This window comes from Carcharhinus amblyrhynchos, chromosome 3 (assembly GCF_965287045.1).
Source record: "Carcharhinus amblyrhynchos chromosome 3, sCarAmb.v2.hapA, whole genome shotgun sequence".
Taxonomy (NCBI): Eukaryota; Metazoa; Chordata; class Chondrichthyes; order Carcharhiniformes; family Carcharhinidae; genus Carcharhinus; species Carcharhinus amblyrhynchos.
Window position 1 is genome coordinate 92,442,643 of NC_137326.1, and position 13,922 is coordinate 92,456,564.

At 41.7% G+C, this 13,922-nt stretch overlaps 1 protein-coding gene across 7 annotated transcripts in view; it reads left to right on the forward strand.

Annotated features, from left to right (window-relative positions):
- Positions 1-13,922, forward strand: part of dock10 (dedicator of cytokinesis 10) — a 326,378-nt gene that overhangs the window by 298,529 nt on the left and 13,927 nt on the right. For all 7 annotated transcript variants that reach the window (XM_080185521.1, XM_080185517.1, XM_080185519.1 and 4 more), the window contains 5 exons: positions 5,150-5,296; positions 5,578-5,788; positions 6,818-7,008; positions 11,016-11,116; positions 12,273-12,411. In XM_080185521.1, the coding sequence (XP_080041647.1) occupies positions 5,150-5,296; positions 5,578-5,788; positions 6,818-7,008; positions 11,016-11,116; positions 12,273-12,411 (789 nt within the window). The remainder of the gene's footprint in view (positions 1-5,149; positions 5,297-5,577; positions 5,789-6,817; positions 7,009-11,015; positions 11,117-12,272; positions 12,412-13,922) is intronic.

Below are 13,922 nucleotides of genomic sequence, written 5' to 3' on the forward strand. Positions count from 1 at the left end.
CGTTCTATACAACTGAAGCATTAGACGGCAGCTTTTATACTCTGTACCCCTTCCTATAAAGGCTAACATTCCATAAGCCTTCCTAACAACCTTCTCCACTTGTGACGCGACCTTCATGGATTTGTGAACCTGCACTCCCAGGTCCCTCTGTATGTCTATACTCCTAATCTGTCTACCTTTTATCACATAGCTCCTCTCTGCATTATTCCTTCCAAAATGCATCACCTCGCATTTGTCAGGATTAAATTCCATCTGCCACCTATCTGCCCAATGCACCAACCTATCTATATCCTGTTGTATCACCTCACAATCCAGTTCAGTACCCGCCAACCCTGCCATCTTGGTGTCATCAGCAAACTTGCTGATCACACCACCTACGCTCTCTTCCAAGTCATTTATGTATGCTACGAAGAGGAGAGGTCCCAGTACTGAGCCCTGCGGCACACCACTGGTCACTGGCCTCCAGCCCGACAAGGTCCCCTCCACAACTGCCCTCTGTCTCCTATTACCCAGCCAGTTCTCAATCCACCTAGCTACCTGACCTCGTATCCCATGCACCTTAACCTTTTCTACCTGCCTACCATGAGGGACTTTGTCAAACGCCTTACTGAAATCCATATAGATGACATCAACGGCTCTCCCATCGTCAACCGTTTTTGTCACCTCCTCAAAGAATTCCACCAGATTCGTAAGGCAAGACCTCCCTCTAACAAAGCCATGTTGCGTACCCCTAATCAGATCGCAACGCTCCAAATGCTCATACATCCTACCCCTAAGTATTTTTTCCATTAATTTCCCTACCACCAATGTCAAACGCACCGGTCTATAATTTCCAGGGTTATCCCTACTACCTTTTTTGAACAGCGGTATCACATTTGCTACCCTCCAATCCTCTGGGACCTCACCTGTGTCCAAAGAAGAGACAAAGATTTGCGCCAGAGGCCCAGCAATTTCATCTTTCACCTCCCTAAGCAGCCTGGGATAAATACCATCAGGCCCCGGAGCTTTATCCGTCCTTACACTACCTAAAAGCCCTAGCACTTCCTCCCTCGTAATAGATATTTCCTGCAACTGATCCTCAGCTCCCTCCAAGAGACCGCACGACTCCGAACCCCTCTCCTTCGTGAATACCGACGCAAAGTATTCATTCAGGAGCTCCCCCATTCCCTCCGACTCAATACATAACTCTCCACTCTTGTCTCTAAGAGGACCAATTTTCCCTCTAACTACTCTCTTGCTCCTAATATAGGAATAAAATGCCTTCAGATTTTCCTTAATCCTACCAGCCAACGCCATTTCATGCCCTCTCTTCGCCCTTCTAATTCCCCTTTTTAGCTCCCTCCTACTCTCTCTATATTCCTCCAGCGCACTCTCCGTACCCAGTCATTTCGACCTAACATACACCTCCCTCTTCTTCCTGACCAAGTCTTCAATACCCCCTGTAATCCACATTTGTGACTAATAAATAAGCTTTAACTTTTTTTAAATCATGGGCTGAATTTAATGCGCTCCATCATGGTGCATTTGGTGGTGGACATTCATTTAATCAGACTGGAGGGTGGTGGATAGGGGCCCTGCCACCTTCCAGCCTTCACTTCAATTAAGTCTGTGGTGGGAAGGCTCATGGGGTGTGGGGGGGGGGTTCCTCACTCAGATATATGTCTGATCAAGAAATTAGACATTGAGAACAGTGGGGCACAAAGAACCACCCCCGTGCCCTTGTTACTGAAGTGTCTCTACCCCCATCCTGTGATTCCCCTCCCATCATCACATATCTGTGGCCTGAGTCACTCAACGATCCTGGGTCTTGGGTATATGTTTTACTGACTGCAGCCACCAGCTCCTTCATGGCACTGCTGAACAAGAGAGCTGTAGGCTCTGATTGGCTAGCAGCTCCTGGCAGATAGGGGTGCACCACAGGGTCCTTCCATCCCAGCATCATTGATCCCTGGAAAGGCCAGCCATTGCCCTGTTAAGTGCCTGATTGGTACTTAATGGGCCTTCCGTACCAGAGACGGTCTACCTGAGTAAGAAGCTGATAAATTTCAATGAGGCTTTCAAGCTTTTAATTCCCTTTTCCAAGAGGGTTGGAAGTTATGGTGGTAATGGAAAGAATGTGGCATTGTACCACCAGGACTCGAGGGCCTTCCTAGATTCCTGTGGCAGACAGATATGGAACTGGTGAAAATTATTTGATGTGTTGTATGCCTTGCATATGACTTGAATTAACCTTTTACATTCTGCTCATGGAGAAGTCAATGATGAGGAATTTTGGGGGCAATTCTCCCAAAAGTGCTGAATTGGCAAGAAAACTAGTCTAAATCCCCACTGTTTTCTCAGTGCAACATCAGACCTGAATCTCCCCATTCTGTGCAATGCAGAGGTCACAATCGTAAATCTTATTAATAGCGCCCAGTCCGATCCCATTGCAGAGTGGCAGCGGGATCTCCCTATCCCCACCGATCCCCATAAGGCCCTGCCCCCTTGGCACTGCCAGATGCCTGGTGGACAGTGCCCATGCCTGGGGAGGGCCCCGATTGCCCACCCCTTTCTCTCCGGCAGGGCCTCCTCCTAGTTCCCTGAATGTGGAGAGCTATCTAAAGCCTGCCGGAGTGAAATACTCCTGGCAGGGTGGAGGATGTTATTGGGCCTGGGAAGTTCCGTGCAAGGCCCAGTAATGACATTTAAAATACATTTTTTAAAAAAATTGAATCACTTACCTCTCTTCCTGCCAGTTTCCAATGTGGTCCCAACTGCGACTGTTCTCTGGCTGCGGGAGAAACACATACATCGGGAAAGCATGCACGAATCCACGAAATGGCCAACATGTGACTCTCCCATCCCGACGTGCCAAAAAACGTGCAAATTGGGATGGGAGAATTGCTCCCTTTGTGTTTCTCATATTGCTGTATTGACAGAGAGCCAGATCCACACCTCATTTCTGGGGATTTTGTGAGCTATCACTTTCTAGATCTAATTACACATGATGAGTACAATTGAAAGAATGAATATATTTAAAAAATTCATTATTCTACAATTGGTCTATGCTAGTAAATTGCTTACTTGAAAATTATCTCATAGGTGAAGCAGGTTACTTCAAATTGAACATTAGGACTACTAAAACAATTCTTACTTGTTTACGAGCAGAAAAATCTTATCCTTGTTCATGATTTCATCCAAGTCTCTGGCAGTTTACTCAAACTGAACTAAATGATCACAGCCATTGCTTATTTGACCCCAAGCAAGTTGAGAATTCCACATCTTTTCCAGTATCAAAGTTGCCTATTTCCAATTTAGCAACATCACCAATCTTCACTGCATTCTGACTGCCACTGATCCAGTTATCCATACTTTTTGGTTTCTTTAAACTCCTTTTTCTGATGTTTGTTTTACTGGCTTTAACTGTTTCCGTGCACTCAAACTCCTGCTTGTCCAAAACTCGGTTTTCCAGATCCTTTCCTTCACCAAATTTCCAAGGTGTAATCTCACTTCTCTTCACTGATCTCCATTGGTTTCCATCTTAATATCACATATTCAAAATCACTGTTCTCCTTTGGTAAACCATCACATTTCCCTTCCCTATCTTTGCAATTCCCTCTGTTGTCTTATGTTCCAACTCATACCCTTTGGTCTTCTGACTCTAGTCTCCCATGCTACTTTTCATTAGCAGGGCCTTAAGCTTTGGCCCTGTACTCTGCAGCCTTCTTAATTCCCTCGTCTTCTCTCTTTACGGTAAACTGTTTTCTCAAAACCCATCTTTTTGACCATACCTGGTCATTTTGCCTTACTCTGCTCCTCGGTGGAACTTCTTGGCTGTCCTCCTATGTTAAAAGAAAAATGAAAAGAGGTGTTGTTCTGGTTGATATTAACTCAGGGTTAATGACTGAATCAGGCATTTCTGGATATTGTTGAATTGGTTCTGTGCATTTTATCAAAGTAATACAAACTAACCTATTAATATTTTAACATGATTGCCTATTGAATAAGACTAAATGTTTGAACACAAATATACAAAGAAGTTTCCAATTGTTTTTTGTTCAGTACTTTTAATGCAGATATTAGTCCCTCCTCCAAAGATGTGCAGGTTAGATGGATTGGTCATGCTAAATTGCCCCTTAGTGCCAGGGAAACTAGCTAAGGTTTATGAGGATAGGTTCAGGGTGGGATTATGGTCAATGCGGACTTGATGGGCCGAATGGCCACCTCCAGCACCGTAGATTCTATGATTCTCCTCTCTCAGGTTTGTTTCCGCTCCAACTTGTCCTTTGCCCAGTGGGTCCTTATTCCTCTGTGAGTTGAGACATTGTGGGCGTGGGAAAGATGTGTGTTGCTGGAAGAGCAAATGTTAATCACTGCCAGCATAATTTTGATGCTTAGGCTAGTTTAATTCCCTGATCTTGTTTTGCATCTTGTTATCTGTTGAAAATGGGTGAATAGAGATGGCCAGACAGTAGCCAATTGGTTAAAACTGTGCTGCCCAAAAGCTGTCAGCCAATTGGGATATGTGTAACGAATGATTTGAGCAGGATTTAGCTGTGGGGACCTGGAGGTAGTAGAGGCTCCCCAGTTTCCTTTCGAGTTCAGCAGGAATACTCCTGGTTCTCCCACCTGAAAGGAATAGTTAATACTTACCTGTCTTTGCCTCATCAGTCATCAGAGCAGTTTTTATTGAGCCAGTTGACTGTATTGGCAATTCACTCAGACCTTGGTGAAAAGGCTATTGCTGTCCCAGTGATATGACAGAACCCAGATTGGTCTCCTGTGTATAATGCCCATAATTTAGACAGGCACCTCAGCAATCATTAAAACAATACTCTTAAAATCTCTGCAACAGGAGAATGGAGCACAGATTTTATCTGTTCTCCCATCTAGATTCCTGTAGTCAAGGCACTTTAAATCTACCAATATTTACTTTCAGCAGCAATCAGTAGATACAGATCCCAGGAGCAGGAATCTTGGCTCTTTTTTTCCATTATGCTAACCAAGAAATGCTAAAACTATTTGGAAATGTCCAGAGTGCAGCCTGAGTGAAAATAGTACAGTTTGAGGATTAAACCTGGGTCTTGGCAGTTTGTAGGATGCCGTTACTGCTTTAACTCATATGTAGGAAACCTGTGTTTTAATTTCAGTATTTATTTTTGTTGGTCAGGCATTTTTTGAAGAAGATGACAACAAAGAGTATATCTATAAAGAGCCCAAGCTAACTGGACTGTCAGAAATTTCCCAGAGGTTATTAAAACTATACTCGGATAAATATGGAGCAGAGAACGTGAAAATGATCCAAGATTCCAATAAGGTAAAGGCTGCAGATGCAAGCCAGGCAACTTTTGATTTAATTAGCTATTAAAAAAGGCATATAAAACCAGAACAATGAAAACAAAATATATCTGTTGTGTCTGCCGAAATCTTATCAACAAGCAACTTAAAATTATGAAGTTTGGAAATGCGAATAATTTTAAATTCAAGTTTGAGGAATTCTTTGAAAAGTTTTTGCATAAGGAGGGAAAAAAGCTGCAGTTAGCAGTCTGTATTTGATTATTTGTGTCATGCATCTCATGTGATATTCTCTTCACTTAGGTCAATCCCAAAGATTTGGATCCAAAGTTCGCCTATATCCAGGTTACCTTTGTCACGCCCTACTTTGATGAAAAAGAAGTGACTGAGAGGAGAACAGATTTTGAAAAAAATCACAACATTAAACGTTTTGTGTTTGAAACCCCTTTTACTCTGTCTGGAAAAAAACATGGAGGAGTAGAAGAACAATGCAAGAGAAGGACAATCTTAACAAGTTTGTACTGATTTCTAAATGGAAAGAACAGCTCTGAATATTCTAACATTTTTGATCAGGTTGGCACAGTGGCACACTGGCTAGCATTGCTGCCTCGCAGTGCCAGGGGCCCAGTTCACTTCCAGCCTCTGGCGACTGTATGGAGTTTGCATGTTCTCCCTGTATCTGTGTGGCTTTCCTCTGGGCACTCCAGTTTCCTCCCATACTCCAAAGATGTGCAGGTTAAGTGGATTGGCCATGCTCAATAGCCCCCAAGATGTGGTGGTTAGGGGGAATTAGTGGATAAATACATGATGTTGCGGGGATAGGGCCTGGATGGGGTTGTTGTTGGAGAGTTGATGTGGGCTCATTGGGTCAAATGTCTGCACTGTAGGGATTCTATTCTATGATTAGCCAGGTGCTTGATATAAATTAGAAAGTCTAAAACAAAGCCAATAGAATTTCTATATGTTGACTGATCTGATTCAATTAATTAACCACGAACCATTAAATCTTTTTTTAATTTTGGTCAATTTGAGGCTATGATCTGCACAGATCTGTTATGGATTTAAAGGAGAGAGGAAAATTTCTGCAGACCCCTCCAGCTCTCCCTATTCTCCTGTTTATTGCCATTTCTCCAGGGATTCTGTCAAAGTTGAAAATGTAGACTGAGCAAGCCCCGCAGAAATTTCAGATAATGCTTTTCACGGGCTTCTAATTATTATAATGAGCATAATTTTTGAGCTAGCAACTTTTGTGGAGCTGTGTTGTCTTCCTGACATAGTTTATTAACCCTTGCTGGTTTTCTAGGTAAGCACCTTTGCTGACAAGAGACAACTAAATCAATGTAGTGCCCTCCTATTGCTATGATAATATTGTACCTGACTGAACATAGCCCAAGGATTGTTGTCTTGGTCTGTATGGCTTAATGCCATAGCAGTTGTTGCATTTACTCAGTAACTGTATTAACATTATGTCTTTTATAAAGTAAGTAGAAATATCGCTTTATTGTGCTTTAATTTCATGAGTATTTTTTGTTTGCTCATGCAGCTAGCCAGACATTTCCATACGTCAAGAAGAGAATTCAGGTTGTTAACCAGCAAAGCACAGAACTCAATCCCATTGAGGTGGCCATTGATGAAATGTCGAGGAAAGTTTCAGAATTAAATCATCTATGCTGTATGAATGAAGTGGACATGATTCGCCTGCAACTCAAACTACAGGGGAGTGTCAGTGCCAAGGTAATGGTATTTCTGTTCAAAGAAACAATTTTTTTTTACTTTTGAACTTTTTAAAAAAATGTATTAACGCACAGGATATAGGCTTCATTGACGTGCCAATATTTGGCATAGGTACACTTAGTGCTGTTAGAGAGGGAGTTCCTTGACATTATAGAAACAGTGATACAGGTCTGAGTCGGGATGGCATGTGACTTGGATGGGGACGTGTAGGTAGTGGTGTTCCTTGTCATAATCTTTCGAGAATCTAGATGGACGAGCTCACAGCTTTGGAAGTTGCTGTTGAAGGAGCCTTGGTGAGTTACTGCAGTGCGTCTTGCAGATGGTACACACTGCTGCCTCTGTGCATCGGTGGTGGAGGGAGTGAATATTCAGGATGGTGGAAAATATAGCAATCAAGCATGGCAATTTTGTTCTGAATGGTATTGAACTTCTTGAGTGTTGTTGGAACTGCACTTGCCCAGTTACATGGAGAATATTCAATCACCCTCCTGATTTGTGCTTTGCAGACTGTAGACAGCCTTTGGAGAGTTAGGAGATAGTAACTTGGCGCAGAATTCCTAGCTTCTGACCTGCTTCTGGACCCACAATACTTATGTGGTTGATCCAGTTCAGTTTCTGGTCAATGGTAATCCACAGGAAGTTGATAATGAGGGATTCGGTAATGGTAATACCATTGAATGTCAAAGTGTGATGATTGGGCTCCTTCTTGCTGGAGATGATCATTGCCTGGTGTGGCACACATATTACTTGCTATTTATCAGCTCAAGCCTGAAAGTTATCCATCGATAAAGCTCTGATGCAGGGTCATCCAGACTCAATACATCAGCTCTGTTCTCTCTCCACAGGTGTTGTCAGACTTGCTGAGATTTTCCAGCATTTTCTGTTTATGCCTCTGAATTACTAGTCCAGTGAAAACCTGATCATGTGATATATACATTTCTCAATGAATGGAAAGTAATAAATCCTATCCCCCTTTTACTGAAAGACAAATTTTCCTGTTCCACCCACAATGGGAATCGTAGCGAGCTTGGAGCGCATCATGGAAAGGTCTGTTGACCTCGGGTGGGATTTTCTGATTTTTGAGGCGAACGTGCCTGGAAAATCCTGCCCAAAGTGTATATTTTCAATTAATTTTATATAGTTCTTAACTAACACATTCCTTTCTTTTACAAGAAAGACCAGCAGACATTTTCATAATATAGAATGTTTTGACTAAGAGAGAAGTACGTTATTTGTGAGAATTGAAAAAATACTTTTATTTATATCGTGCCAGGACATCCCAAAGCACTATGGGAGTTACTGGCAAGGATGTGTTTATTATCTATCATATTTCTCCCAAGAAGGTAGAGTTATGCTTTCCCATTGAAAGACTGAAGTTGTATGATGACGGTACCCCCTAGAATGGTGGTCAGTAGGGAATTCCAGGATATTGACTCAATGATGATATATATCCAAGTCAAGATGATGTGTGACTTAACAGAGTGATTGGCGCTGATCATGGTCAAAAAACTTTGCTCCTTTTGTATTTCTAAGTGGTAAAGGTCACATGGGAAGGAGATGCAACTCTGATATTCTGGTACAGGATGGAAGGGCCCTATTTTACCACTTTGATTCTAAGTGCTGGGCGGACTTGAAACTGGGAGTGTTTCAGGTCTACTAGATCTATTCTCAGGCACCCCATACACATTCTGCCTGCAAAAATATCAATGATTCCGAATCATGCTGCAGAAACCTGTGGGCGGTGCTTAACGCGCCTGAAACCCTGCAGCTCCAATCGGCACCTCCAACTGCGCGTGTATAGAAAAATAATGATAGAATGCGGCTCCCCTGCTACATCCCTCCCGGGCCAGATAATGCCTTTACCTGGCCCCCACAGACATTGCCCCACCCCCACAACATTATTGACCCGTTTATCCCCCCCACCCCCTCTGCTACCCAGACGGATCACTGGCTCCTCCCCCTTCCTCCCACCGATCACAAGCAGAGTGGCAGCAGACCCCCCCCCCTTCCTCCCCCACTGATCTCAGGCAGAGTGGCAGCGGACCCACTCCCCACCCCCCCAGTCTCAAGCAGAGAGTTGTCAGACCCACCTCCACCCCCGACCTATTTAAAGCAGAGAGCTGTCGGACACTCAGCACTTATCTCCTCGCTAACTGGAATGCCTGAATCAGACTTCTGTGGAGCATGCCTGTTTTGCGACCATTCTGGATGGAGGAATGTGGTGGTAAAGGCTGAGCGCGCAGCCAATAAAATCAATTTAAATGCATTTCAATGGCCATCGTACTCGTTTTGGTGCGGACCCGATCGTGGCTATTTTTGGGCCTTGATAAAGAGGGAATCAGCACAGAGATGGGTGTGGCTTGCACTACTTACCTCACACCCGACTTTACCAAGTTTTTTGCACCTGAAAACGGACGCAGTGCAATGGTAAAATTGGGCCCAAGTGTCAACCTGGATTATGTACTCTTGTTGTTGAACTCATGATCCTTTGGATAAGAACAAGAATGCCATCACTGAGTCGAGGCTGATGCTCCAGTTGTAAACAATCATTACTTACCATTATAGTTCTTTTTCAGTTCTCCCAGTGCATACCCATGAATGTAGTCACATTTCTGTGGCGTTAAGCCAGCTGGCAATATCTGAAATAAATATATGCTCAATGTATGGAATAGAGCAAATTAAGTGGAGTCAGGCAGGAAGTAAATAAATGCATCAAATCGGACTTCTGTGGCATGGGGCCAAGGGAATCAATTAGTAAATGAACATGTCATGAAGAAATGTATTAATGCTTCAGGGAGAATGGATCATCCACAGATTAATGAATTAAATAAATGGGGCCTAATAAATTAAATCTGATTGTGAGGTAGTTATAAATAAATTGCTGAATTAAATACGTGCGATCTGAATCAATCAAAATGGACTTCTACAAGTCAAGATACAAATCCTTCCCATTGTGAAAGACGTGCTGATTAGGTGCATTAACCCAAACAGGTGGCGACTAGGGAAATTTCACAGTAACTTCATTGCCGTTTTAATGTAAGCCTTACTTGTGTCTAATAAATATACTTTAACATGATATCCTATGCTATGATTCTGCTGTGGTGATCTCGGGCAAGTTATTCCCCTTAGTCGCTCATTTTCGTGCAGCTGATTAGGAAACTAAAGCCCTTCTGAATACAGACCGACTCTTAGATCATCTTCAGTTCCTTAGTAGACCAGACAATCTGAAAAATCTGAAATAAATTTTGTCGTGTCCAAGTTAAACTTTAGAATGGCCATGTAGCACTGACTATAATCAGGGCAGACAAGAATGCCATGATATGTAATAAAATGCATATATTATCATTCCCTTACCTTTTGCTCTGAGAAAACATTGTAAAATACAAGCAACTTAGTTGTTTTTGGACATGCTGCTCCAGTGTAAGGACACAAGTTTCAAGTTTACAACCATCAAGTGAAGCAGTGTTAAGACTCTTAAAAATGATAGTTATGAAGAACAGATACAACAAAAGCAATCACTGTGATATCAATTAACCCCTTCTAAAATAATTGAATAAATATTTGATTAAAAATTGGGATTAGGGATATTTAAGGATGTAGGAAAAGGTAACCATGTAATGATTGAATTGTAATGTGCCTTTGCTGTTGGAATCGACATTTTTGGAAAATAATTGGTCAATTTAAATGAAGGATATCTCAGTGTGGACATACATTATAGTGGTTAATTGATTGTCAGCGTGTTTATTTTAACAAGCTTTCCCCTCAGATGATTAAATAAACTGGGTAGAATTGGGGTATAGGAGATTGTATGTTGTTCCTGGAAAGAATAAATTTAGTGGCCCATGTAGCTTTTTCTTGTTCTCTGTTTTCTTGTATTAATTGAATGCAAATAATGATTCCAAAGATTATATTCTGTACATAACACTGCACATGTATTCCTCCTTTGTGCTTTGCCAAATGTATTAATTTGCAATGGTGCTCATTTGGTACTATCCTTGTCTGCACAGGTAAATGCAGGGCCCATGGCTTATGCTTGGGCCTTTCTTGAGGAAAAAAATGCAAAAAAGTATCCTGACAACCAAGTCAAACTTCTCAAGGAGATTTTCAGGTAAGCACTGTAGGAGGTTTAATGTTAAACTATGGAGTATCTATTTTTTTGAAATGGTGCATAGATATGATGCCAGTAATATGCAAACCATGTGATTAGTAAGTCTTGTCCATACAGTTAGAAGTTCTATATCCAACAGATTTCCTTTATTTTGTGCCTTTTAAAGGCATCTTGCATCAAGAAAAATTGCACTTGAGGCTGGCTACTCTGAAAACACCATGGATGGCATTAATTGTACAACCCACTGTGTGTTTTAGGGGCAGTGGGAAGTGATCCACCATTGGATCCAATTCGGGCCATGTGGCAAAAACCTAGAGAATTTATAATGTAAAAAAAGTCAAAACTATTGGTTTTTGAGAGTAAAGAAAACAAAATGACTTGCATTCTCATTTTTGTGAATAGGTAAATATTAAAAGACCTGTACTTTTCATTATCAACAAAGCAGTACAGAAAAAAAGGTACATCTAGAATCTTAAATTAAATTAAATCGTGTTGAGCAGGACATGAGGATACATTCAAATCAGACAACTCGCCCAATGGGAAGTCAATTTTAGAGTGCTTTTCTCATTGTCAGTGGCCCTCATCAAGTCCCAGACTAGTGAGAACGGGGAGGGGCTTCAGTCAAGACTCCTGTAAAGACACAGGAAGATATTTCTCAAATGCATTTAAAACAATAAACCTTTGGTTGGCAGCTATTGAGTGGGGATCTTTAACATGCAAGACACCCCCTAATCTTTATGTTCAAGGAGATTAGTTAGTGTTACAGGCTTTTGCCCGGAATTCCTAATAAGTAGGCAGCGCAAATTTACTGCTGTCGGTTGGACCCAGACAATCTTGATTTGGTGTGCTTTATGCTACATTGTGCCTGCACACAGATTTCTATCTGAGAACTGTAGCAACAGTACTTGCTGTTTGCATTGGAAATGACACCTTCTGTTCTTAACATGTAACATTTGTTGACTCTGCTAGTTTTGTCACAAACTTTGCAAGTTGTTCTTATTGTTTGATCTTTTTTTGTCACCTCTGTGACAAATGTGAAAGCTATTAGATCAGCTTAGTCAAAAGTGCTACCCCTCACACATTCAATAAATGAATGTCTGGGAATTATGAGATAATCAAAATTAATTTAGTGATTGATTTAATCTCATCTGTGCAGACAATTTGCAGCTGCATGCGGACATGCTCTGGAGGTTAACGAACGGCTTATTAAAGAAGACCAATTAGAATACCAAGAGGAGATGAAATCTCACTACAGAGATCTGCTGAGTGAGTTGTCTACAGTCATGAATGAGCAGGTAAGTGTTACTATTAAATGCTGTTATCCTGTAAGTTGCACTTTTCATGTATTAGTTTGTTTGCCTGGAAGTGGGTCCTGCACAGAGCCCACATACAGGAGGATGCAGAAAGCCCTGACATTTTGATTTGGGGTCCTCATTATAACGTGAGCATGAGATCTGTTCCTTAGAAGGCTGGCTGATGTCCCAAAGACAGGAAATGAGACTGTGGGCTTGAATTTGAAAGTGCTTCAGCCGCACCTTCAAAGAGATAAAGTGGCTTTATCAGAAGCATGAAAAGCAGCACTTCAGAGTAGCAGGTAATGTTTCTATGGAAGCAACATCAACAACTACATTAAAATTGGAAGCCTTTACCACTGAAAGCCCAAGTGACTGTCATAAGAATGTGTCTCAAATCTCCATCCAGTTTCACTTTACTGCAGCTGGGGATCTCATTTATTTATCCTGACCATGATTTGATTTGTGGGCAGGAGCTGGAAATCATGGTGATATTCAGGCAGGCTAAGGGTTGGGGGTCATTCTCAAGTCTTGCACATAATATCGAGTCTCCCAACTATTTTTGGTCAGAAATCTGGCCACCTGGATTGAAGTTCCCTGAAAATCACCTTTGGGAGGAAATTGTCAGTAAGTTACCAGTTCTGTTTCACACATTCTGTTTTGATCCCTCTCATGCCCATTTTGAAACACATATCTCGATATGAAATGTCTGCCTTTCTCTGTGTTCTCCTACAGATTTCTACTTATCAGTTGCAAATAAATGGGAATCTTGCAGTAGTAAAAAATGACTGTTCATTCTGATGCCCAGATAATGTAATTAATCCCACATATGTTCCGGTCTTCTGCTAAGAATGCATGAATTTTTAATGCTTTGTTCAAACTGACATTACTTGCCATCTTCTGTAGATCTATGTTTAATGATCATCATTAGTTCTTTCAATTCACCATACCCTTCCAAAGTACTCAAATGCTTTCAAAATACTCTCAATGCTGCTTACATATTTTACGTTCTCTGGTTAGTATTTAAAATAGACAATCTGTTTTCATTTCAGAGTTGTACTTGCTTTGTTAGGCCATAATATTAGCACAATCATACAGATGCAGAGCATTAAACTCCAACAGAGAGATTTTAGCTGATAGCTCCAGAAATATTTAGTCACAGCTCTCTAGGCATAGTGATTAGAACTGCTGCCTCACAGCGGCAGGGACCCAGGTTTGATTCCTGTCTTGGATCACTGCCTGTATAGGGTTTGCATGTTCTCCCTATGCCTGCATGGGTTTCCTCCAGGTGCTCTGGTTTCCTCCCACAGTCCAAAAGATGTGCAGGTTAGGTGAATTAGCCATGCTAAATTCTCCCTCATTGTACCCGAACAGGTGCAGGAATGTTGTGACTTGGGGATTTTCACAGTAACTTCTTTGCAGTGTGAATGTAAGCCTGCTTGTGACTAATAAATAAACTTTATTTAGCTGTTACTTTATAATGAAGAGACATATGAATTCCTCATGCAAGCAGG